General features: G+C 47.5%; 1 protein-coding gene across 2 annotated transcripts in view; it reads left to right on the top strand.

Moving 5' to 3' along the window:
• Positions 1 to 22,550, top strand: part of UBXN6 (UBX domain protein 6) — a 479,989-nt gene extending 457,439 nt beyond the window's left edge. For both annotated transcript variants that reach the window (XM_040322526.1, XM_040322525.1), the window contains exon 12: positions 22,185 to 22,550. In XM_040322526.1, the coding sequence (XP_040178460.1) occupies positions 22,185 to 22,313 (129 nt within the window). In that variant the 3' untranslated portion in view covers positions 22,314 to 22,550. The remainder of the gene's footprint in view (positions 1 to 22,184) is intronic.
• Positions 22,551 to 23,121: the final 571 nt, after the last annotated feature.

Here is a 23,121-nt window from a genome sequence, read left to right as displayed (position 1 = left end):
TCACCTGCCACACGTTGCGGATTGTCATTTGCCACGTCACCTGCCACACGTTGCGGATTGTTACTTGCCACGTCACAGATTGTCACTTGCCACACGTTGCGGATTGTGACTTGCCACATGTTGTGGATTGTCACTTGCCACATCACCTGCCACACGTTGCGGAGTGTCACTTGCCACATGTTGCGGAGTGTCACTTGCCACGTCACCTGCCACACGTTGCGGATTGTCATTTGCCATGTCACCTGCCACACGTTGCGGATTGTTACTTGCCACGTCACGGATTGTCACTTGCCACGTCACCTGCCACACGTTGCGGATTGTGACTTGCCACATGTTGTGGATTGTCACTTGCCACATCACCTGCCACACGTTGTGGATTGTCACTTGCCACACGTTGCAGATTGTCACTTGCTGTGTCACTTTCCTGCTAAGGTGGTCTCTTGCAAGTCAGGCAGTAGATAACTAGCCAGGCAGCAGAGAGATGATATCATCTCTTCTTCCTGGCTGCCTGCACAGTGAGGGCAGAACTGCACTGCAGGGATGCAGGGCAGCCGCCTGCTCTCTTATACACAGAGCCGCCCGCTCTCTCACCCACGGAGCCACCCGCGGAGCAGCCCGCTCTCTCACCTGCATTCTCATGGGGGCAATTTGTCCGGCTCTGTGGCCCCAGGTGAATGTTGGGCACCAGTCTGTGCCCAGTCGTGCCCACTCAGTAAGACGGCCCTGACCAATACAGCCAGCCTTTGCCAACAATGAGGACTACTGCACCATCTGGGTCCAACAATCGCTAGAAGCAATGGACTTAAAGCAGAGCTCCACCCAAAAGGGGAAGCTCTGCATAAATGCCTCTATCCCTCCCTCCGCTGCCTCATTAAGCACATTTTGGGGGAGGGGGGAGCAACTGTGTTCACAGGAATAGCGTTCGACTGTACGGGCTGTGTCCTCCCTCCTTCCAGTGCATCTCTTCTGCAGAGAGAGAGAGCACAATCCACACCTACTCCCAGTTCTCTCCTCCTCTCCTCAATGCTTCCATGGTCATTACTCCTCCAGCCTTATAGTAGAAGGAACTGGCTTCATACCCCTAATCCTTACAATACAGCACTGTGCTTTGGGAAACTGCCCTCTCTTCTCTCCCTTTGTTCCAACCCTGCCTATAGAAGATGTTCCCCAATTTAAAGATTCTTCTGACAGAATTTGAAGTCTCTCTTTAACTTTGCAAGCCCAGTTCTGCAACCAGGTCTGCAATCTGTCAGACCACAGTCAATTGGACTAGAGTAATGAACAACTAACATGATCCTGTCTTCCAGGACAGAACTTTAATTCCCTGATGCTCTGCAACTCAGGGAATTAAATTATTAATGACATGTCTCATATTATTAATAATAGTTTCTCCTCTTTCTCCCACCTCCATTTCTCTCTCTTCTTACTTCCCTTTTTTATATTTTATAGACATTTGTACATACAGTGGCCCAGATTCAGGTAGATTTGCCCATTACTTACACATGAGCTGCTCAGCTGAATTTCTCTGCGCTGGAGCAATTTTGCCAAATTGCCACCTGATTCAGGAATCGTTTGTTCATTTAATTTGCTCCTGTTTAAGGCAAAGCTGAGGGCGCAAGGCCGCGCAAGTCAAAGTGGGTGTGCCCCTATGTAAATGAGGATTTTTCGGCTCAGCAGAGGTTTGCGCCGGGCGCGCGCATGCGCAATTCGAGCGCTGCCGTCTGCGCATGCGTCAAACTGCGCCTAGCATACTTTCAGGGCAAATCATGCTCAGCTGCTTGCACTGAGCAAATAAATAGGAGCAGACTTGCGCAGGTTCTTTGCTGAATTTCATCCTGCTTTTTCCTACCCCCCCTGAGCAAGGAAATTCAGCCCATTTTCAAGACATGGCACCTCCCAAAGGGACCAAAAAAAGGAAGGCCAACTTTGTGGCTGCGGAGATGGACATCCTAATTGCTGCACTCCAGCAGCATAAAGAAGTCCTATATGGTGCCCAGCGGGCAAACACCACCATTGCCCAAAGGAGGGCTATCTATGAAGCCATTGCCCCGGACATCAATGCCCTGGGTAATGAAGAGCGTACCTGGGATGACATCCAGAAGAAACTAAACGATATGAGGCGCAGGGTCCGGGATAAACTGGCTCTTATCAGGAAACATACCGGTGGCACGGGAGGTGGGCCGTGATGTATGATCCGGCTCAATCAGGAGGAGCAGCTTATAGCCCAAACGTTCGTGCAGGAGCAGGTGGAGGGACTTGAAGGGTACGACTCCACTGTTGGGAACTTGGGGACTGGTAAGTTATTTTTCTTTCATATCTGCTGTGCATCATGGGAGGGGGTACAAGTGAACATATTTGTGGGTAGAAGTGAAGATGGAACTATTATTTTTCTTTCATATCTGCTGTGCATCATGGGAGGGGGGTACAAGTGAACATATTTGTGGGTAGAAGTGAAGATGGAACTATTATTTTTTCTTTCATATCTGCTGTGCATCATGGGAGGGGGTACAAGTGAACATATTTGTGGGTAGAAGTGAAGATGGAACTATTATTTTTCTTTCATATCTGCTGTGCATCATGGGAGGGGGTACAAGTGAACATATTTGTGGGTAGAAGTGAAGATGGAACTATTATTTTTCTTTCATATCTGCTGTGCATCATGGGAGGGGGTACAAGTGAACATATTTGTGGGTAGAAGTGAAGATGGAACTATTATTTTTCTTTCATATCTGCTGTGCATCATGGGAGGGGGTACAAGTGAACATATTTGTGGGTAGAAGTGAAGATGGAACTATTATTTTTCTTTCATATCTGCTGTGCATCATGGGAGGGGGTACAAGTGAACATGTGAGAAGTGTGTTGCACCAGCAAAATATTTCATTTTGGTGTCATCCACAGGTGGTGATGAGGAAGATGAAGCTGGGCCGTCTTCGGGTGCGGGTCGACCCAGCCCATCCATACCAGAGCCAGGGGTCCAGTCAGGCCCCATGGACATTCTGTCTATGCTGGTCCAGGAGGAGATCATACCGGGGACAAGTATGGAGGAGGAAGTGGTTTTGGAGGAGGATTCCTTTTTCCTCATCCAGGAGGACTCTGGCTCCCTCCAGGAGGATACCACCATCCCTGATCAACCCACCACCCCCCCGCCCAGCACGTCATCCCCCTCCAGGGCAAGCCCCTCCATTGTGGACCCCTCCCCTTCTCCCTCTGTCCGTGGCCGAGCCTCTCCTCCCAGGAAGGCTCTGTCCAAAACGAGGCATATACCCTCCAGCCTCCGTGACGGTCTGCTGGAGGAGCAGGCCCTGCAGACCCGCCATATAGGGGCCATGGTGGGAGAGGTGCGTCGTCTGGCGGACAGCATGGCATCCACCTCCACCTCTGTGCAGCATGCCCTCACCCTGCATGCGGACCGGGACAAACATGTCTCACAGAGCCTGGGGGAAATTAGTGGCAACTCGAAGGCCATAGTCACCTGCTTGGTGGCTCAGGAGACCACACCAGCTTTATTAAGCAGGATGACAGCTGCGGTGGAGGCCAATACCGCTGCTGTGCAGGCCAACACCGCTGCAGTGCGGGAGGAGCGCGAGAGTTACCCGCCCGGCATCAGCGGGATACCACCACCCGCCAAATGAGGATGTTGGCCCAAACCAACACCATCCTCGCCCGCCTGGCCAACGCCATGGAGGGCATGCAGCCACCACCTGCAAGGAAGTGTGGAAGTAGGGGTTGATGCTCCTCCCCCCCCTCAATCCCCACCCCATGCCTCCTCCGCACCACGGAGATTGAGGAGCCAGAGCCGGGGCACCCTTGGCCCAAAGAAAAAAAACAAAAAATAATCTAATTTCAAAATTTATTTATGCACAGAATATGATTTTGTATTTTTTATTTTATATGCTCAGGATATGAGTTTCTATTTTTTTATATGCTCAGGATATGAGCTTTTATATTTATTTGTAGTCCCTACACACGGTGAGGGAGTGTATACTACAGTGTGACTGGTGTGTGAAATGGGGGTGGGGTGGCACTCCTGCTGGATATAGGGGTGTCACCCTCTGCATGTGAAAGGTGTATGAATGGACAGCAACATAATTGGAGCCTTGACGCGGCGTTGCTGCTCCTAATACCATGGGGTATTGTTGGGTCTAATCCAATTTGGGGTGCATGTGTCGGGTGTGTGCTAGGGACTACAGTGGTGTGCATACATGCATTATACTTGTGACAAGATCAGGGTGTGTTTAATGTGCAAAGAGACGTTCCACAAGACCATCCGGATTGCTCTTCCCTCAGAAGATCCGGTAGTGTTTCCTTGGGGGGGGGGGGGGGGGTGGTTGTGTGGTTCGGGGGTAAAGGTCATTGCGTAGCTCAATGTGCATGCCCCTTCTCTGAGCAAAATTGTGGAGAATACTACATGCCCCGACGATTTGGCACACAAAGTTGGGTGAATACAATAGGGTCCCCCCTGATTTATCCAGACATCCTGAATCGAGATTTAGGATGCCAATGTGGCGCTCCACCACCGCACGGGTACGTGCATGGGCTTCGTTATATCTTTCCTCTCCTGGTGTTTGAGGGTTACGAAATGGGGTCATCATGTGAGGTCCCAGGGCATATGCAGAGTCACCTGGAAGGGAAAAGACAGGAGGATGTTAGTCGTGCATGTGCCCCTTGTGATGTGTGCATCATGGGGGGGGGGGCAGTCATACCTGACACCCATGTCACTCACCAATCAGCCAGCTGTCTCCATACATGTTCTGGTCAAACTCGGTTGGGATGGGGCTGTGTCGGTAAATAAAACTGTCATGGCTTGACCCTGGGTGTTTGGCACGGACATGCCATATGAGGCCATGTGCATCCACAATCATCTGCACATTTATGGAATGCCAATGTTTCCTGTTGCAGTAGATATGCTCGAGGAGCCAGGGGGGGGGGGCGTAGTGCCACATGGGTACAATCTATTGCACCCATAGTGCGTGGAAATCTGGCTAATAAATAAAAATCATTGATTGCCTTCTGCCGCAGGTCAGCCGTGGATGGTTTGATAAATTGTGTGCCCATTCGTCTGAGTATTGCAGGGATCACTTGGTGCACACACCTGCTCATGCTGGATTGGGACATCCCCGCCACCATTCACCTGTGCGCTGAAATGAGCACTTGCCAAAAAATGAGGGTTGCCACTACCTTCACCAGTGGCTGCACTGCCTGTCCCCGATGGGTCGGGCTGCTGATGTCATCCTGCAGGATTGTACCAACTCAAGGATGACTTCAGGCTAAAGCGAAACAGGCGATACACCTCATTATCACTCATCTGAAAAAGGTTGTAGCGCCCTCTGTAAATCCTCTCCCGTGCCCTCTACGAGTCGGCTCAGTCAATATAATATCAAGAACCATAGCTCCCCTGGCATGTTGGTGCACAGATGTGAGGTCCCTAAAATGTGGGTGCTCTGCTTGTTCAGCTCGTCTGTCTAGGTGCTGCTGAAGTTGCGCGCTCCTTCAGATGACATTGGCCATCTTTTGCTAACTTGCCCTGCTTTTAGCAGGAGCAAGTTTGCCCGGGGAAAAAAGCTTGCGCGCTTCCAGCGCAAGATGCGCATCACACGCGCATGTTTCTGAATCATCGGCAGTACCTAATTTGCATATTCGCTGAGGGAATTCCATGAAGGCGCAACTTACACCCCGCGCAAAATTGCGCGAAAATTGCGCAGGAGCAGCTAGGCTGCGTGCGCGGGAAAATGGCCGCATTTCAGGCTTAACTGGTTTACAGAATCAGCCGCAAATTTGCATGGGAGCAAATCAGTACTTGCGCGGCGCAAATCACACTTGCTCCCGCGCAAGTGCTTCTTGAATCTGGGCCAGTATGTAAGAAAACTCCCTTTTTCCTCCATGTCTTCTACTCTATGGCCTGCTCCGGCAGGTGGCAAAATGTAGGGAGGACTGGTTAGGAGTGTCTGTCACTTTGCAAGGTAAATAGGAAGTGATTTATGGCTTTCTGTTAAATACCTTGTCCAAAGGTTAACAGCACTGCAGAATGAATAGCATAGGACCAAAATAATGTATAACGATTCTGCTGTTAAGTTTAGCAGGAAATAAAACTGTTACTGAAGGGGACCGCGAAATTTGATTGTAAATTATGAACTTTGAATTAAATTATCAAATTAACAACCCATTCAGTTTAAAATATAAATAAAAGGCAAAACATTTGTGTATAGATATAATAAATATATAAATACCTTTTTTCCTTTTTTTTATAAAAGCTCACATTCCCTCGTTTCCTAGCTGCATAAGGGCTCGGGGAGGAGCATCCACAGTACACTGAGCTTCCCAGTGACAGGCTGTGCAAAGGCGGGGGGGGGTGTCAGGACGAGTCTGATAATTGGAGGCGAGTACCCTGAGTTCCCAGCATAGCTAGGGAACTGACCATGCTGTGTTATCCTGCTTAGTGTGGTCAGTTTTTAATATGAAAGCAGCGTGACTGGCAGGAACACCAGGGATTTCACACAAAGGAAGCAATACAAAGAGAACAGGATACTTTTTCATACATGGTACAGCAGGCACATATCAGGAATCTGACATTTTGGGGTAACATTTTAATGCAATTCTTATGCTCATTATTCAGATCTCTAAATAAGCTCATTCATGGCTGTTCTCTTTAGGCAACAAATCGAAGGAATGTCTTTTGAGGCTAAAATCTGAGTATTTTCACACAGCTTTGAAAAACTGCCACACAGAGGTGAAACACTGTTTGTTGAAGGAAGACAATCATACATCTCATGTTCAAAGAAGAAAACTCATTCACCAAAAAAGTGTCAAAAATAAATAAAAATAAAGACCGTTTTTGAAGAAAAAATAATGTCCTCTGAAGTAAATCCAGCATTTAATCACAGTGAATGCCCCTGTCGCTGACCCGAACAAAAAAAAAAAAAAACAGGTCTGGCATGTTGGGTTCCCACCGATGGCGGGGGCCACTAATGTCAGCTGGTGGTCCCTTTGTTTATTTACCATCACTAGGCACTCGCTGACTGACAACTCCAGTGCCGCCAGTAAGGGACAGGGTCATCTGTCATTGAGGGACCATGCCCCTTTGTTTATTTACCGTCAGTGAGAACCCGGTATGTCAGATGCCGGGAGGCAAGCAACATGTGTGGACCTGCTTTTAAAAATTTTTTCAGCCTTTGTGATTGAAGCTGGATTTACTTTGGGGGACATTTTTGTTTGTTTTAATAAAATAACTATTTTTGACACTTTTTTGGTGAATGAGTAAGGGTATAGTGCCATGGGCACCACATGAAGGGGGCGCTGGTGAGTAGCTGGCAGTCACGCTGCTCAGATGACTCCCAACAGAACACACAGTCGGTGCGCTCCTCTCCCGGGAAAGGCTGGTAAAGTGTGTTTAGTGTGTGGGTGAGGTGACTCCCCCCTTTGGCACACCAAAATGTTCTCCCTGCAGGGTGGGCGCTCATTCTCCGGTCCACGGCCGTGCAGTGTATACAGGTGGGCGGCAGGAGGAAGTTGCTGCATGTGGGAGAAAGAGCGGAGTTGTTGCACAGCTGTTCCCCCCCCCCAAATTACACACAGAGAATCCAGCAAAACATCTCCAACCTGTACTGTGTGCAGAAGGGCTCACAGCACAGCAGTATGATTTCAGAGCTGCATGATGATAATTTCAGTGTCCCGACTGCCGACCATCACAGAGAGGAGGGGAGATATTTGCATCTCATCTCACTGTTAGCCAATAATACTTTGCCCATGTTGCAGCCCCTCCCACTAGGGTGACCACATTTCCAAACTGCCATTCAGGGACACCCACCTCTCTCATCTTCCCCAAAAAAAGATGAGGGGGGCGGGGGGAAATGTAGTCTCGGTGTTGATGGGGAATTTGGCGGCGGGTTATTTGTCAGGTGAATGTGCCACTTGACACCCATAGCCTGCCACCAGATGCAGTGCTGCTGTCACTCCCTCTGCACGAGCCACGTCACTATCTGGAGAGTGAAGATCACACCAGTCCCTGCCTTTTTGCCGCTGGGTGCCGGAGAAGGAGGAGGTGCCGAGGTGGGTGGGGACAGCATTGCTGCACTAGGCGCAGGCCTCGCTCCCGGCCTCACTGTCTGAGAGTAAATTGTCCCTGTTTGCAAGACGCCCTAGCAACCAGTTCCAGAAATGTAGCTATTAGTTAGTAGGGGGTGGCTGTGTCCTCTATTTCATTCCGGGACATTGTATTGTCCCAGAATGAAGGTGCCCGGGACCAGGGACAGACATGTCAATTGCGGGACAGTCCCGGGCAATCCGGGACACGTGGGCACTCTACCTCCCACCCGCCACATTTTGACTTCAGTTCCAGGAAGAAGAAGCCATAATCAGTCCTCAGCACCCATGTGAGTTTTTTGTCTTTCTTTATGTTTACTTCAGGGAGGGGGGAGAAGGAGGTTCTGCAGCAGCATAGACAGCCATGTGTTCATTTAGACTTTTAGTGCAGGTGACAGAGGAAGAGGGGAACAGAACCAGCATTCTCTTATCTATTCATGTTGTCATGTATTTACTCTGGCACTATACCACCTAACCTGGCATTTTTCCCTAACCTGGCACTATGCCACCTAACCTGGCAATACACCACCCTAACCTGGCACTACTGTATATCACCTAACCTGGCACTTTGTGTTGGTCTATCACATAAAATACATTCACGTTTTTGGTTGTAACATGACAAAATGTGGACAATTAAGGGGCATGAATACTTTTTCAAGGCATTGTGTGTGTATATAATTTTTATAGTAGGGGGGGCCCCCTACTTTTGTTCCTGTCCCCCCCATGTGCCCCCCCCTAAATATGAAACCTAGAGACACCACTGTTGCCCAGAAGACGGAGTGACAGCGCAGCAGCAGGAGACTCAGGGGCCACACACCTGCAGCCAGGGGCCACTTGTGCAGTGGGGACTGATGGCCCTGATCGTACCATTCCTCGGGTATCATGCAGAAGAGTGTGGGCTGGAACAAGGGTCACGCTCTGTACCTGGTTCTCCTTGCCCACAAGGAGGGCACCAAGAGGGGGCAACTCAGCAAGAAGGCGGCCAAGACCAATAGGTGACACGACAAGTGATTTTACCTCTTCCAGAATGTCCTCTTCTGCTTTGAGTGAGAGCAGAGCGCCTGACCCTTCGGACTCTACATGCTGGAGGGTGCCAGCTGAGAGAGGATCCCCCCACCCATAGTGGGCAGTGGGGACAAGGAGAGCATGGAGAAGCAGGTACCCCATCAATGTCTACCACATTTTATATATGTAACGGGAGTCACTTTAGGGGCACAGGGTGAATGAGAACCCCACTATGGTCTGTGCTAGTCACATTTAATGCGGTCAGATATTGTATATATATATATTGTGTGTTGGCTGATGTATATTAGTAAGCTTGCTGTGATGAAAGGGGTGGGGTGTGATTGCATTCCATTGTCTATTGTGGTAATTAAGTTGGCTATGTGGATTGGAGCTTAGTAGTCAGTCTGCATACCTATTATGGGATGTTTTAAGTGTCTTGCTGTGAGGAAAGGGGGGGAATCACTCCAGCAGCCCCCCCTGCTGGGACTGTTTGCTGAAGGAGAAGTTTGAACACACCTGACCTGTATCACCATTGTCATTGGACAATTTAACCCACCCTGTTTCCCAAGGGTGGGAGGGATGTATTTTGAAGAGAAATGTGTTACCATGTGCAGATAATAAAGATTCATTCCCTGTTTTTGAACCTCAAACAAGAGCTGTGTGTCTCGTTTTTGGGGGGATTCTTATGGGTCTCGTTCGTTTGCCTGATTGTGGAGTGTCGATAAGCTGTCTTGGATGTGATGGAAGGTCGTAAACGGTGGTGACCGTTACAATTGGTGGCTAGCAGCGGGATAATTCCATCGCTTAAAGGACAGCTACAAGGACTACTGGAGAACCGTGGCAGACCAGCCAGCAACCATAAGAAGATGGACGTGATCACAGAACTGGTCCAAATGGATGGAGCGGAAAGGCCCAGCGTAACAGACAGGACCCCGGAGGAGGCAAGCTTTGATCGGGCTGTCAAACTAAGACTGGCACACTATGGTCCTAACCCTCCACCGGAGATCATAGACCGAGTTATAGCTGCTGTGGATGCAAATTGGCTACGGCAAAGACGTTCTGCAGCAGCAGAAGTCACAGCAGCACCAACTGAAAGGAGAAAGATACATTTTGCTGCTTTTAAGAATTTCATTGAAACTGAAGGGGAGATTGATGGGTACCTTGCTGATTTTGAACGGCAATGTGCCCTACACCGGGTGCCCACAGAGGAATGGGTTACCATTTTGTCTGGGAAATTGTCCGGCCGGGCCAGTGAAGCGTTCAGGGCCATCCCAGACAAGGATATTATGAACTATGGACTGGTAAAAGAAGCACTTTTGGCCAGGTATGCCGTCACACCGGAGGCATACCGGAGGCGGTTCCGAGAGACGAGCAAGCAGACTGGAGACTCATATACCGAGTGGGCATGCCGCCTACACCGCACAGCATCCCACTGGGTCGATGGATGCCAAGCAGAATCCGGGGAAGAGGTGCTGCAGGTGTTCCTGCTGGAGCACTTCTTTGACAAACTGTCCCGTGAAGTCAGAGAATGGGTCCGGGACAGAAACCCTTTCTCCTTGTCTGAAGCAGCTCGCCTGGCGGACGAATACACAGACGCCCGCAAACTGGACAACTCTGTTGTCAAGACCACAGCTCGGGTGGATTATCAATCAGCGGCACCCCCGCTGGCTATTGCCTACAAACCCCAGTCGGACCGTCCGACAACACCACCTCCAGCGGCCACTTATCCTCAGAAGCCCAGGTTCATCTCCCAGGACTACTCACAGCCCATCAGGTGTTTTGGGTGTAAACAGCTAGGACACAGAAAGCTAGACTGTCCATTGAATCCACCCAGGCAGTCACAGTCATGGAGACAGCCAGAAAGGGGGAACCCCCGCACACCCATGCCTGCGGCCCACTGCGTTGAGGAGGAAGAACATTGGGGCGTTCTGCATGAGGTAGATCCGATACAAGCAGCTAACCAGGACAACAGGCAGCAACACAGGCAGACTGTCTGGGTCAATGGAAAGGTAGCCAATGGATTACGCGATTCTGGGGCCACGATGACCCTGCTACAGAAGAAACTCATCCCAGAGAGCCAGCACACCGGAGACACCGTAGCCGTAAGAGTAGCGGGAGGCACCGTCTTCCGGCTACCCGTTGCCCGGGTTCACCTGGATTGGGGGGTTGGTTCAGGACATGTGAATGTGGGGGTGATGAAGGATTTGCCAGCAGATGTACTACTGGGGAATGATTTGGCCCCCCTTGTTTCTGCGTACGCCCCGATGTGCCCCGCTGAAGCCCACACAGTGACTACCTGTGCCCCAACCCGCGTTGCTGGAACCAACTCTTTTGCTGCTGAGACCCGGGTAAGACTACCTTCCCCGACATGTACTGTAGATCCGGCACAATATCACAGTCTAAAATGGGAATGTGACAAGTTGGCCAGAGAGAAATCGGAGATGCAACGACACTACGTCATGTATTATGAGATGTCCCGTGGCTTGAACATTGAAATGCACAAACAGGCTGAAATTGTCAAAAGATTAAATGGGATTTGCGCGCAGGTGGTGCCGTATCTGTCCCAAGAGCATCAGCAACAGGTTTTGGGAGCCATTGAGAGAGCAAAGCAAGTGACTGTTCCAGAACTGAATTCCATTATTCACCTTCACCATCAGCTACCGACCTGGTAAGCCAGATGGCAATGCTGATGGGTTATCCCGGCCTCCTAGTTCCGGACATCCCCAAGTTGACCCGAAAAGGATCAAGCCGGGTCTGCCGGAGTGTTCCACAAGGAGGGGGCCATGTAACGGGAGTCACTTTAGGGGCACAGGGTGAATGAGAACCCCACTATGGTCTGTGCTAGTCACATTTAATGCGGTCAGATATTGTATATATATATATTGTGTGTTGGCTGATGTATATTAGTAAGCTTGCTGTGATGAAAGGGGTGGGGTGTGATTGCATTCCATTGTCTATTGTGGTAATTAAGTTGGCTATGTGGATTGGAGCTTAGTAGTCAGTCTGCATACCTATTATGGGATGTTTTAAGTGTCTTGCTGTGAGGAAAGGGGGGGAATCACTCCAGCAGCCCCCCCTGCTGGGACTGTTTGCTGAAGGAGAAGTTTGAACACACCTGACCTGTATCACCATTGTCATTGGACAATTTAACCCACCCTGTTTCCCAAGGGTGGGAGGGATGTATTTTGAAGAGAAATGTGTTACCATGTGCAGATAATAAAGATTCATTCCCTGTTTTTGAACCTCAAACAAGAGCTGTGTGTCTCGTTTTTGGGGGGATTCTTATGGGTCTCGTTCGTTTGCCTGATTGTGGAGTGTCGATAAGCTGTCTTGGATGTGATGGAAGGTCGTAAACGGTGGTGACCGTTACAATATATATATATATATATATATATATATATATATATATACACACACACTGGGCTCCACTCTTACCCAGGACACTAGCTACATGGACTTGGCATGTTCTCCCAGTGGGTTTCCTCTTCCACTCCAAACACATGCAGGTAGGTGAATGTGTACAGACTGGCAGTGTACATGGCTAGTCATATTCTACACTGACCCTACAATCATAGAGGACCCTACACATATCTATGCATACTTCCATTCAGGGGCGTCTTAATAGCATCATAGGCCCCTGGGCAAAGTAATGCTCTGGGACCCCTACAATGGAGACAATGCAGATAAACAGACATGAAGTAGGTAGGAGGCAGACAAGCAGAGCTTCCCCTTTTCCCCAGATTATCCCCCCAGCACTCTGACCCCTCTACACCCTAGATATTCCCCCCAGCACTGTAACCATATACCATAAGATACCCCTTGTATTGTGACCACCACTACATCCCTGATATCCCCTACACTGTGGCCTTTCTACATCCCTGATACCTCTAGCACTATAGCCACCCAACTACCTCAAACATCGCTACCCCCTATACACCCCAGATCCCCCCTCAGCATTGTTTTCCCCCATACACCCTTGATATCCCGCAGCACCATTATTACATCCATGTAGTACCCCATTTTGTAGTAAAGATACAGTGCATGTAAACTTTTGGCTCTGTGCCCACCTCTAGCACTGCACTCACCTATCACTCACCAATCAAGCAGGCAGAAGACGGAGCATCCCTCCGGGCATTCCAAGCTTTTAGATGCAAACAGTGCTGGACAGCTGGGCTTACCATGACACCATCCACAATGCTACTTCCGCAGGTGGGCTCTCAGTGCTGCCGACTCAGCAGCTCCCACTCCAGCTCCTACACCACAGCCTTCGAGTCCCGAGTATTCAAGCTGCATGGGGAAGGGTCAGAGCATCACTGGCACTCCGGCCCTGCCTCTCCCTGCTGGCTGTAAAACAATATGTATTGTTCTGCACCGCACCACTGCCAACCTGCCTTCCCTGTGTATCCACCACTCTCAGTGCCATCATGGGGCCCCCAATTTTGGGGCAGCGTGGGCTCAAGGACCAGCTGCTTTGGGAAAAGTGCAGGGCCCCCCATGCAGCTGGGGCCCCTGGGCAGTGCCCAGGTGTGCCCTCTCATTAAGACAGCCCTGCTTCCATTCAGTCCTGTCCAGCTCTTGCCAGATTTTGCCCACACACCAAGAGAACATGCAGATAGCTTCCTGGCCCAGATTCAAACCAAGAGAGGCAAGTCCTAACAACTAACCTACTGTTCTCTCTATATACTTGTATATAATGACAGTATTATCTGAAAGATGGGTTTCAAATGTTTTGAGAGGGGCGCAGTTTCAGTGCTTGCCATAGGCGCCATTTTCACTAGATACGTCTCTGGGTATAGTGTACCCCATATTAATTTACATGGGGGGGCAGGATCTAGGGGCCCCTTGTTAAAGGGGGCTTCCAGATTCCAATAGACTCCCCGCCTGAAGACTCCAACAGCCACAGCCCAAGGGTCTGATATGGATTGGGGGAGACACCCACACATTTTTTTTTTTTAAGTCGGCATTGTTTATCTGCCTATACAATGTTGGTTTATATTCTGCTGATACATCCTGTGAGGGTATTGGTATGATATCCCCGTCAAACAGTCCCTTCTTCCCATAACAGAACATCACAGAATCATCCACACATGAGACAAGCTTACTGCTGGAACCAGACAGACTTTTAATGGTATAACACAGAGCTTATATGTGGTTACAACTGTTACAATGACAATCTCCGCCCCCCTCACACAGTGGGGGATCTTCAATACAGATCCTTTGAAATAAGGATATTTCTTTGAACTAATCAGTATCTAGCCGGTTCGGCTCCGCTATGTTTAACCTGATCAGACACATTCCTTTATCAATTAACATTTAGAACAATACACACAAGAGAGTCAATTAACTCTTTGAAATAGGGAGCTGGCTGAGGAAGGGTCATTAACATATCAATCAGCATGTAACACATGAACCCTTTTTACCTCTAACACACACAATATAACTAAAACAAGCAGGGAGAATTACACTGAAGCATATGCTTCACAATGGCCCCCCTTTTTCTCCCTGCTCCGGCAAACCCGGTTGGACCTTCCCTGGTCCAGTAGGGTTGACGGGTTCAGAGCTTTTAGTCCGAGGTTAACTCTGTTTGGCGTAACTGACCTCCCTTTGCAACTGTTTCAGACTCAGGTATGCCACCGGGTCGTCAGATCACACGCCGTTCAGTCCCCAAGTCTTGGTGCAATCTGCAGAGTCACCAGAAGTCAGTGTGAAGACGGCGAATGGGTCTGTGTGCCGCCGTCTAGGTGTCCCGCTATGGGAGTGCAGGTTATGGCTCTGAAGTGACAATCACAGGAGATTCATAAAAAAACAAAAAGAAAAAGTTATATTTGTTGAAATGCTGTAGCACTGGTGCTCAGAGTCTGGGGGGGGGGGATCAGTGCCCCATAGGGTCAGCCACCCTCTGCTCCCTCCGCAGCCGCCGGTTCTCCTCTTTGAGCTTCTCCAGCTCCATCTCCAGTTCATGGAGCCTGGGGGGGTCAGCCCGCTGTGACCTCAGGTGGTTGTTCTCCTCCTCCATGCGGCTTATGCACTCCTCCAGCTCTATGTACTCACGGATCAGATCCTGCTTGCTCATGTCCTGCAGGCTCTCCACGTGGTCCTTCATCATCAGGAACTGGGTGGTGGTGTAAGGGACCACCGGTGGGCCCTTGGTGAACATCTCGGCCCGCATCTGGGACGCCCGCTGCGACTCCCTCTCCTCCAGTCGCTTCTTCTCCTCCCAGGTCAGCTGGTTATACGGCTTCCAGGAACTTCTTCTTGGGGGGTAGCCGGCGGTGCCTCTTTCTGCCCAGCTCCCTCCAGGGCCCCTCCGGCTCAGAGCTGGCACCCATGACCAGCTGACAATGGTGTTCCCTGTTGTCCGTAATAACAGATTGTACTGTGAGGGCTTCGTAAGGGGTGCCCAATGGTTCTTCCTGACCCAGCTCCTGGGGATCCCAAGCCGAGTCTACACAATGGGCTGCTGCTGGTGGGCGGTACCCAGGTTGAGACCAATTTGACTTGGTGTTGTTGTTCATGGGGCAATTCTGCTTGAAGTGACCCAGCTGTTTGCACCGGAAGCAGCGTTGTTTGTTGTCCTCCTGGCGTGGATAGCGAGGGCTAGATGTCACCGGTCTGTTAGGAGGTTGGTATCTAGCGGCTGGTGGGTGTGAGGGCGCCGTTGGTCATGGAGGTTGTACCTGTGGTGTGACCTGGTTCGTCTTGCGAGTATCCGCATATTCATCCGCCAATTTCGCGGCCTCTGGTAGAGTCATGGGCCTGCGATCTCTCACCCAGTCTTTGACGTCCGTCTGGATGTGATTGTAAAATTGCTCCAGGAGCATTAGTTGCAAAATGTCCTCTGCGGTGGTGGCCTGGCTGCTGTTAACCCAGTTAGAGGCCGACAGGGATAACTGGCATGCCCATTCCGCGTAAGAGTCTTCCGTGGTTTTGCGTGAGTCCCTGAACTTCTGTCGGTGGGACTCTGGGGTTACTGCATAACGAGCCAGGAGCACTTCTTTAACCCGGGCGTAGCTATGGATATCCTGATCTGGCACGGTCCGGAAAGCATCAGAAGCTTTGCCTGACAATATTGCGACCCACTCTCCTCTAGCTATTCGGTGCAGGTTACATTGTCGCTCAAAATCTGCCAGGTAGTTATCAATCTCACAGTCCTTTTCATCAAAAGCTTTAAAAGCGCTAAACGGAATCTTCCTTGCATCTGCTGTGCTGTACTCACTGTTTGGAGGATGTGCGGCTGCTTGTTGGACTGCTGCCAGTTTTAACTGTAGCTCTGCATCTCTTACTTGTTTATCCTTCTGTAGTTCTGCGTCTCTTATTTGTTTATCCTTCTGTAGTTCTGCGTCTCTTATTTGTTTAGCCTTCTGTAGTTCTGCCTTTGCTAACAGGTCCATCACTTTCAGCACCACATCTGCCGTTGGGTTCGGACCGAACCATGCTAGCTTCTCTCTCATTACTTTGTTGGCTGGCGATTCCTCTTCCTGAATCACTGGTGTCTCCATCTCTTGTACTGCTGGCGTTGCTGCAATCCCGTCCTCCTGGTCTCGCTCCATTAATTCTGCTATGATGACCCGCTTGGTTTTGTTGCTAGCAATCCTTCCACAAACTTCCAGTAGTTCTTCCAGTGTCTGCTTGGAATCCGGATGTAAAGGGGAATAGAAGGGAAAATCCCACTGCTGCCAACCAATTGTGACGGTATTGGTATGATATCCCCGTCAAACAGTCCCTTCTTCCCATAACAGAACATCACAGAATCATCCACACATGAGACAAGCTTACTGCTGGAACCAGACAGACTTTTAATGGTATAACACAGAGCTTATATGTGGTTACAACTGTTACAATGACAATCTCCGCCCCCCTCACACAGTGGGGGATCTTCAATACAGATCCTTTGAAATAAGGATATTTCTTTGAACTAATCAGTATCTAGCCTGATCAGACACATTCCTTCATCAATTAACATTTAGAACAATACACACAAGAGAGTCAATTAACTCTTTGAAATAGGGAGCTGGCTGAGGAAGGGTCATTAACATATCAATCAGCATGTAACACATGAACCCTTTTTACCTCTAACACACACAATATAACTAAAACAAGCAGGGAGAATTACACTGAAGCATATGCTTCACACATCCAAATTTCCAAATAAGGAAAAATTCATCCGAGCTTAAATTCGGAACGAAACAAACTGCACAAATGTTTATTTGAAGTAGGTATAAATGCTACAGGGACAGGTTATGTGCTGGGTAGAAAGCAAATCTTAGCAGGCTCCTTGCCAAGAGAGGCCTTTTTACACAATACAGAGGATTAACCCCTTAAGTTCCACAGTGAGTATAACAAACATGCTATTCTGCATATACAGACAGATTGTACTGTTGTGGCTTTAGTAACACTTTAAAGAACCTCTAGCAACCTCTGTAATGAGAGGTTTCTTAGGAGCCACAGAACCCTGATTAAGAATGGATACTTATACTCACTGTGGAGTTAATCCTCTGTAGTGTGTAAAAAGGCCTCCCCCCTCCTGCAGGGTCTCTCTTGGCAAGGCCAGATAAGACACAGTCAGAGTAGCAAGGCTGCACATGCTCAGTTTTGTCTCTATTGCTGGAGAGAACATGCCCTTGTTGAGCTGAGCATTTTAGGTCACATGGTATTGACATCACACATTTGGGCGTGTATACAGATCCTAAATGACAGCCCAGTCCCTCCCTCCTCCCCCTCAATGCCCAGTAACTAAAAAAGAACACAGTGGGTGGGATGTCACATCATGAAGACACAGGCAGTAGTGGAAATCTCCTCCTACCTGAACACTCAGTACTCAGGCAAACTCTGCAGTTTATCACGTGACCATGATATACATATCAGCCAAAAAAGATAGATAGTGGCAGTATTTTAATGGGGGGGGGTGAACCATTTTCATATTACTGGGTTTAGTAACACTTTAACCACTTCCCGACCGACTCCTGTACATATATGGCGGCAGGATGGCTCCCCTGCATGAATCACTGTATATGTATGGCGGCTCCTTTAAGAGCCATAGCAAGCATGCGCTGCACGGCGGGAGAAATTATATTTATTATTGCAAAAAGTAAAAAAAAAATTTTCAAAATTGTCACTCTTCTTTTGTTTATATGGCAAAAAATTTAAACCGCAGAGGTGATCAAATACCACCAAAAGAAAGTTCTATTTATAGGGGGAAAAGGGACATACATTTTGTTTGGGTACAACGTCACATGACTGCGCAATTGTCAGTTAAAACTACACAGTGCCGTATCGCAAAAAATTGCCTGGTCAGAAAGGGGGTAGATTCTTCCGGGGCTGAAGTGGTTAAGCAGTGGCAGACTGATTTTCACCCTACACCTACTTCATTGTTAGGGTTAGATTTTTCCACTTATTCAATGCAAGGGGTCACTTGTACACTGACCACCAATGCAATTCAAGCTGACATTTCTTTACTGACCACCAATGTAAATGTAAATTTCTTTACTGACAAACAAGGTAATTTATCTACTGGCTATTAGGTAACAATACAATTGTAATTTATGTTTCATTGTTAACATTCATTTTCAGCTCAGGACTATTACAAAAAAGATACTTTTGTTGTACAGAGCAACTACCCGTGTTTCCCCGAAAATAAGACCGGGTCTTATACAAATTTTGGCTACAAAAATCACACTAGGGCTTATTTTCAGGGGATGTCTTATTTCTTTACAGCATGTACAATTATCTTAATTTATTCAAATACAGTCATGTCATCATGACGATTTTAGAGTGGTTGTAACCCCAAAAAGAAAAAAAAAACCTGATCCTTTAAAGCATGATAGCCAGCACAGTGACCCGCCGTAGTTCTTCTCCACTCTGAGCACTGCAGAGGAAGGGACCACTGACGATGGAGAAGAGAAGATCTCCAGCCGGTCACGTAAGCGCCCAGCGGCACTGTAAGTAAGGTATTTTCCAAAACAAAGTTACAAAAAGGAGACACACTGCACATTATATAATCTTTTTACAAAACGGATTACGTTTTTACGACGACTTTAACTAGGGTTTATTTTCGGGGTAGGGCTTATATTGCAGCCAACCCCAAAAGTAACGCTAGATCTTATCTTCGGGGAAACAGGGTAGGTGTTAAAAATGTGCTGCTATTCCAATTATTGACTCCAGTCAAATTCTTGTTTTGCTTTTGCCTTTCTACAACTTGCACTTGTAGGGTTTTTTTAGTAGGGTTTTCCTGGGATTAAAAAAGTATTTTAAGGGTCAAAATTTTGCGAGAGACTGCTAAAATGTAGAAAAGAATAATGGAGCGAGTGGGATGTTGGCGGTGCTTAAACACAGACAATGTCAGAAAATTAAGTTTTATAACAATTTATTTAAAACCTCAAAAAATCGGTTTTTGTATATTACAAAATACATCATTTAAAAACAAATTGCCAGAGTGTCTGATTTGGGTTGCTGGAATTCCCCAATATTAAGCTACTGGTCGATATAGAGATGTTGTTGGACCCAATATATTTCGCCGTAACCGGCTTCCTCAGGGGTTCCACAAGCGACCAGTTTTTATTAAGCCAGCTCTGAACAGAAAAATAGAAAACAACATATAAGGAATTCATACATCATAATTTCCATCTATATATTTAACATTACACATGTTGAATTTCCTTGAGGGGGATGCACTCTAACCTGACAGCCTGGAAAAAGTAGAAACTGACACCAAATTGCACGATGACCCGGACCCAGGAACAGATCAGCCCCCAAAGAAGGGGGAAAGGAATGCCTTCACCCGATGTGTCCCTGCTGCATAGGGGCATAGGCTGGACCATAGGGGAGGAAAGGGACCAAACTGTGGGGAACACAATACACCTATTGAGCATAATGTTCCAATCATCAAAGAAAAAGAAATACTTAGATGAAAAAATCACTGTTACACTTACTAGCAAAAAGCAGGATATTTGAACTCAGAGAGCTGCCAGATAGCCTCGTCTTGTGTAATACAAGAGGAGAGCAGATGTATCCAATCCCGCAGTCTTAAGAAAGACATTGAAAACAAATAAGTTCATATTTCAGAGATAAGAAGAAAGGAAAAGAAAATGATTTGTCATTAGAAAGTCATATATATTTAAGGTATGAGAATATATCACACCAATACCACTAGGGGTTGCTGGTTAGCCAGACACATGAAAGCAAAACAAAACAAAATTATAAGCAGAGAGTACTTAAAATGGCCAATGGGTTATTGGCCAGTCACAGAAAAGAATAAAGAAAGATGAGAGCAGCAAGCAAGTTAAACAGACTGTCTGGGGACAGAGGGTCATCACCTGTGTATGGTCGCCAATCATCAGGAGCGCAATAGGAAGCAGCAGAGTAGTGGAATAAGCTGGCTCCTTATAAACCCCCCCCGCAAACTCGAGCGTCTGACGTCATCGGGCGTGCGCGGACAACTAACGCAAACGGCACATGCGCCGCGTGGCCGGAATCTCCACAGTGCCTACAACTCCCATGATCCCACAGGCCATCAATCCAGCTAAGGATAGATGGGCGGGGATACGAGTCCCTGGTGATATTAACCAGCAGCGGTGCGGAGCACAGGGGGAGGAGGCAGAGGGGGGAGGTACGGCAGATGACACACAGCAACAGCGTCGCTGCAAACAATGGGCATTCAAAAGAAGCCCTTGTGTGTCCATACGGCCAAGCCAAAAAACGCCTCAAAGAGGCAGCAAAGGACAACAGCGGGTACATTCTAACTGAGGTGTCCAGGACCAAGCGATCATGGGGACACACAGCTCAGATGGAGGGGAGAGGGGAGGGGGGAAAAAAGAAAAAGGGGGGGGTTTGGAGGCAAAAAACTGGAAAGGGAGGGGAAAAAAGACAGAACCAACAAAAAAATCTCCAAAAGAGCAGCTGGGTGTCATAAAGTGTCAGCTGCTAGATGGCCACAAGATGGCCAAGCAGAGTTGAAAACATCCCCTCTCAAGGAAAAACAGCACTGACATCCAAAGGCATTTTAATTATGAACAACAATATATGCAAATTTATACACCATATATACAGACACATTTAGTCAATTTTTATACATCTATATCTATGAACATCTAACAAAGCTAGCATATTCTGGCACAGAAGACTAATCTACCTCTATAGGGAAACAGCTAGAAAATAGTATAGAATGAAAAAAACGGAGAGGAAGGAAAGAAAAAAAGGAAAAAGAAAAAAAGGGGGGGGGGGGAAGGGGAATTTTTGTATCTGTGCTTGATTGGATCACAATCTTCTTCCTTCAAAACTGCTAAAATGTGTTCATAGATTTACCGTATACATTTAGTTATGTTTCTTAAATCATATTTTTACTGCTAAGCTGGAGTAATAATGTTGCTAGTGCTGGAAATGTATAATCATATTTTCCTTGAAATGTAGAGTATCGTATTTGCCGGCGTATAAGACGACTGGGCGTATAAGACGACCCCTTAATTTTCCAGCTAAAATGTTGGTTTTGGGATATACTCACTGTATAAGACGACCCCTCACTGTGCCATCTATACATGCCTCACTGTGCCATTAGTAACATGCCTCACTGTGCCATATATACATGCCTCACTGTGCCATTAGTAACATGCCTCACTGTGCCATCTATACATGCCTCACTTGTGCCATTCCATTTCCTGCCTCGGCGATCTCCCTACCTTCTCCTGTTTGCAGAGATGTCGGCCATCCATTATTCAAAAGCCGCGCCTCCTCCTCAGGCTGTTCCGTGATAGGCGGAACAGTAATTTTCCCAGCAGAGCCTCTGTTCAGTGTTCCGCCTATCACGGATGTCCTCTCGTCCGAGGCTGAGGATGAGAAGGCATCCGTGATAGGCTGAACACTAAACAGAGGCTCTACTGGGAAAATTAGTGTTCTGCCTATCACGGAACAGTCAGAGGAGGAGGCGCGCTTTTTTAATAATGGATGGCCGACGTCTGACACAGGTACCCGGTGTATAAGACGACCCCCGACTTTTGGGGCATGATTTTAGATGCAAAAAATCGTTTTATACGCCGGAAAATACGGTATATTTCCTTTCAACCTCCACCCTGGAGTGTGCTTTTACACTTCAACTTTTTTACTTGCAGGTTCCATCCGCATTGCTAACCTTTAGCTGGGATCCAGAAGTTTTGGCTGATGTGGAGGCTGCAGAGGGACATAAAGCTGAGAATTTTCTAAAACAAGAACTAGTTTCCAGCGCAGAGGCTCTTCATTAGATGTGCATGCTGCTATACTTGTCATGGCTTTTCTATACAATCAAAGAAAAAAATTACTTTTTGTCAATATTACTCTCTCTCTTGGTAAGAGGCAAATCAGTAATTGTGTAGCAAAAAAGTGATAGTTAAACCATTGAATATGAAATTAGGAAACACCTTTTTCCTAAAATTATTAAGAAAAAAGTAAATGGTTATCTCAAGGTTAAAACAAAGTAATAAATAAATATTTGTACCCAACTTTTGCTCTGTGGCTTCTTCAGTCATGATTCAATCACTGTTTAAATTTTACCTGGTATTTGCAGGTGTTCATCACGATCATAATAAAATTAAAATGTCTGAAACATATGTATACTTCCACAGAAATTAGTGACCTACTTAATTTAAGACAACAGAAAATAGCACTGGAGACATAGGGGGTTATTTACGAAAGGGAAATACACTTTGCATTACAAGTGCAAAGTGCACTTGAAATTGAAATCGCACTGAAAGGCAGTCGCTGTAGATCCAAGGGGGACAGGCAAGGAAAATAAACAACAGCACATGTTTGGATAATAAAATCAGTAGAGCTTCCCCTAATTTCAGATCTACTTCTCAAATTTACAGCGACTGCACCTCCAAGTGCACTTTCAGTGCAATGTCAAATGCAATTTGCACTTGTAAACTTGTAGTGCAAAGTGGATTTGCCTTTCGTAAATAACCCCCATAGCATGTAAATTTTAAAGGGGATGTTGACACAGATGTTCTTGCTTGGGGAACACATGCGTTGGATACTAGTTTATTTTTCTCTTGCATATAGTTTATGTATGCA

This window comes from Rana temporaria, chromosome 1, assembly GCF_905171775.1.
Source record: "Rana temporaria chromosome 1, aRanTem1.1, whole genome shotgun sequence".
NCBI classification, from domain to species: domain Eukaryota; kingdom Metazoa; phylum Chordata; class Amphibia; order Anura; family Ranidae; genus Rana; species Rana temporaria.
The sequence above is the reverse complement of the archived record's forward strand: the minus strand, read 5'-3'. Positions and strand labels throughout refer to the sequence as shown.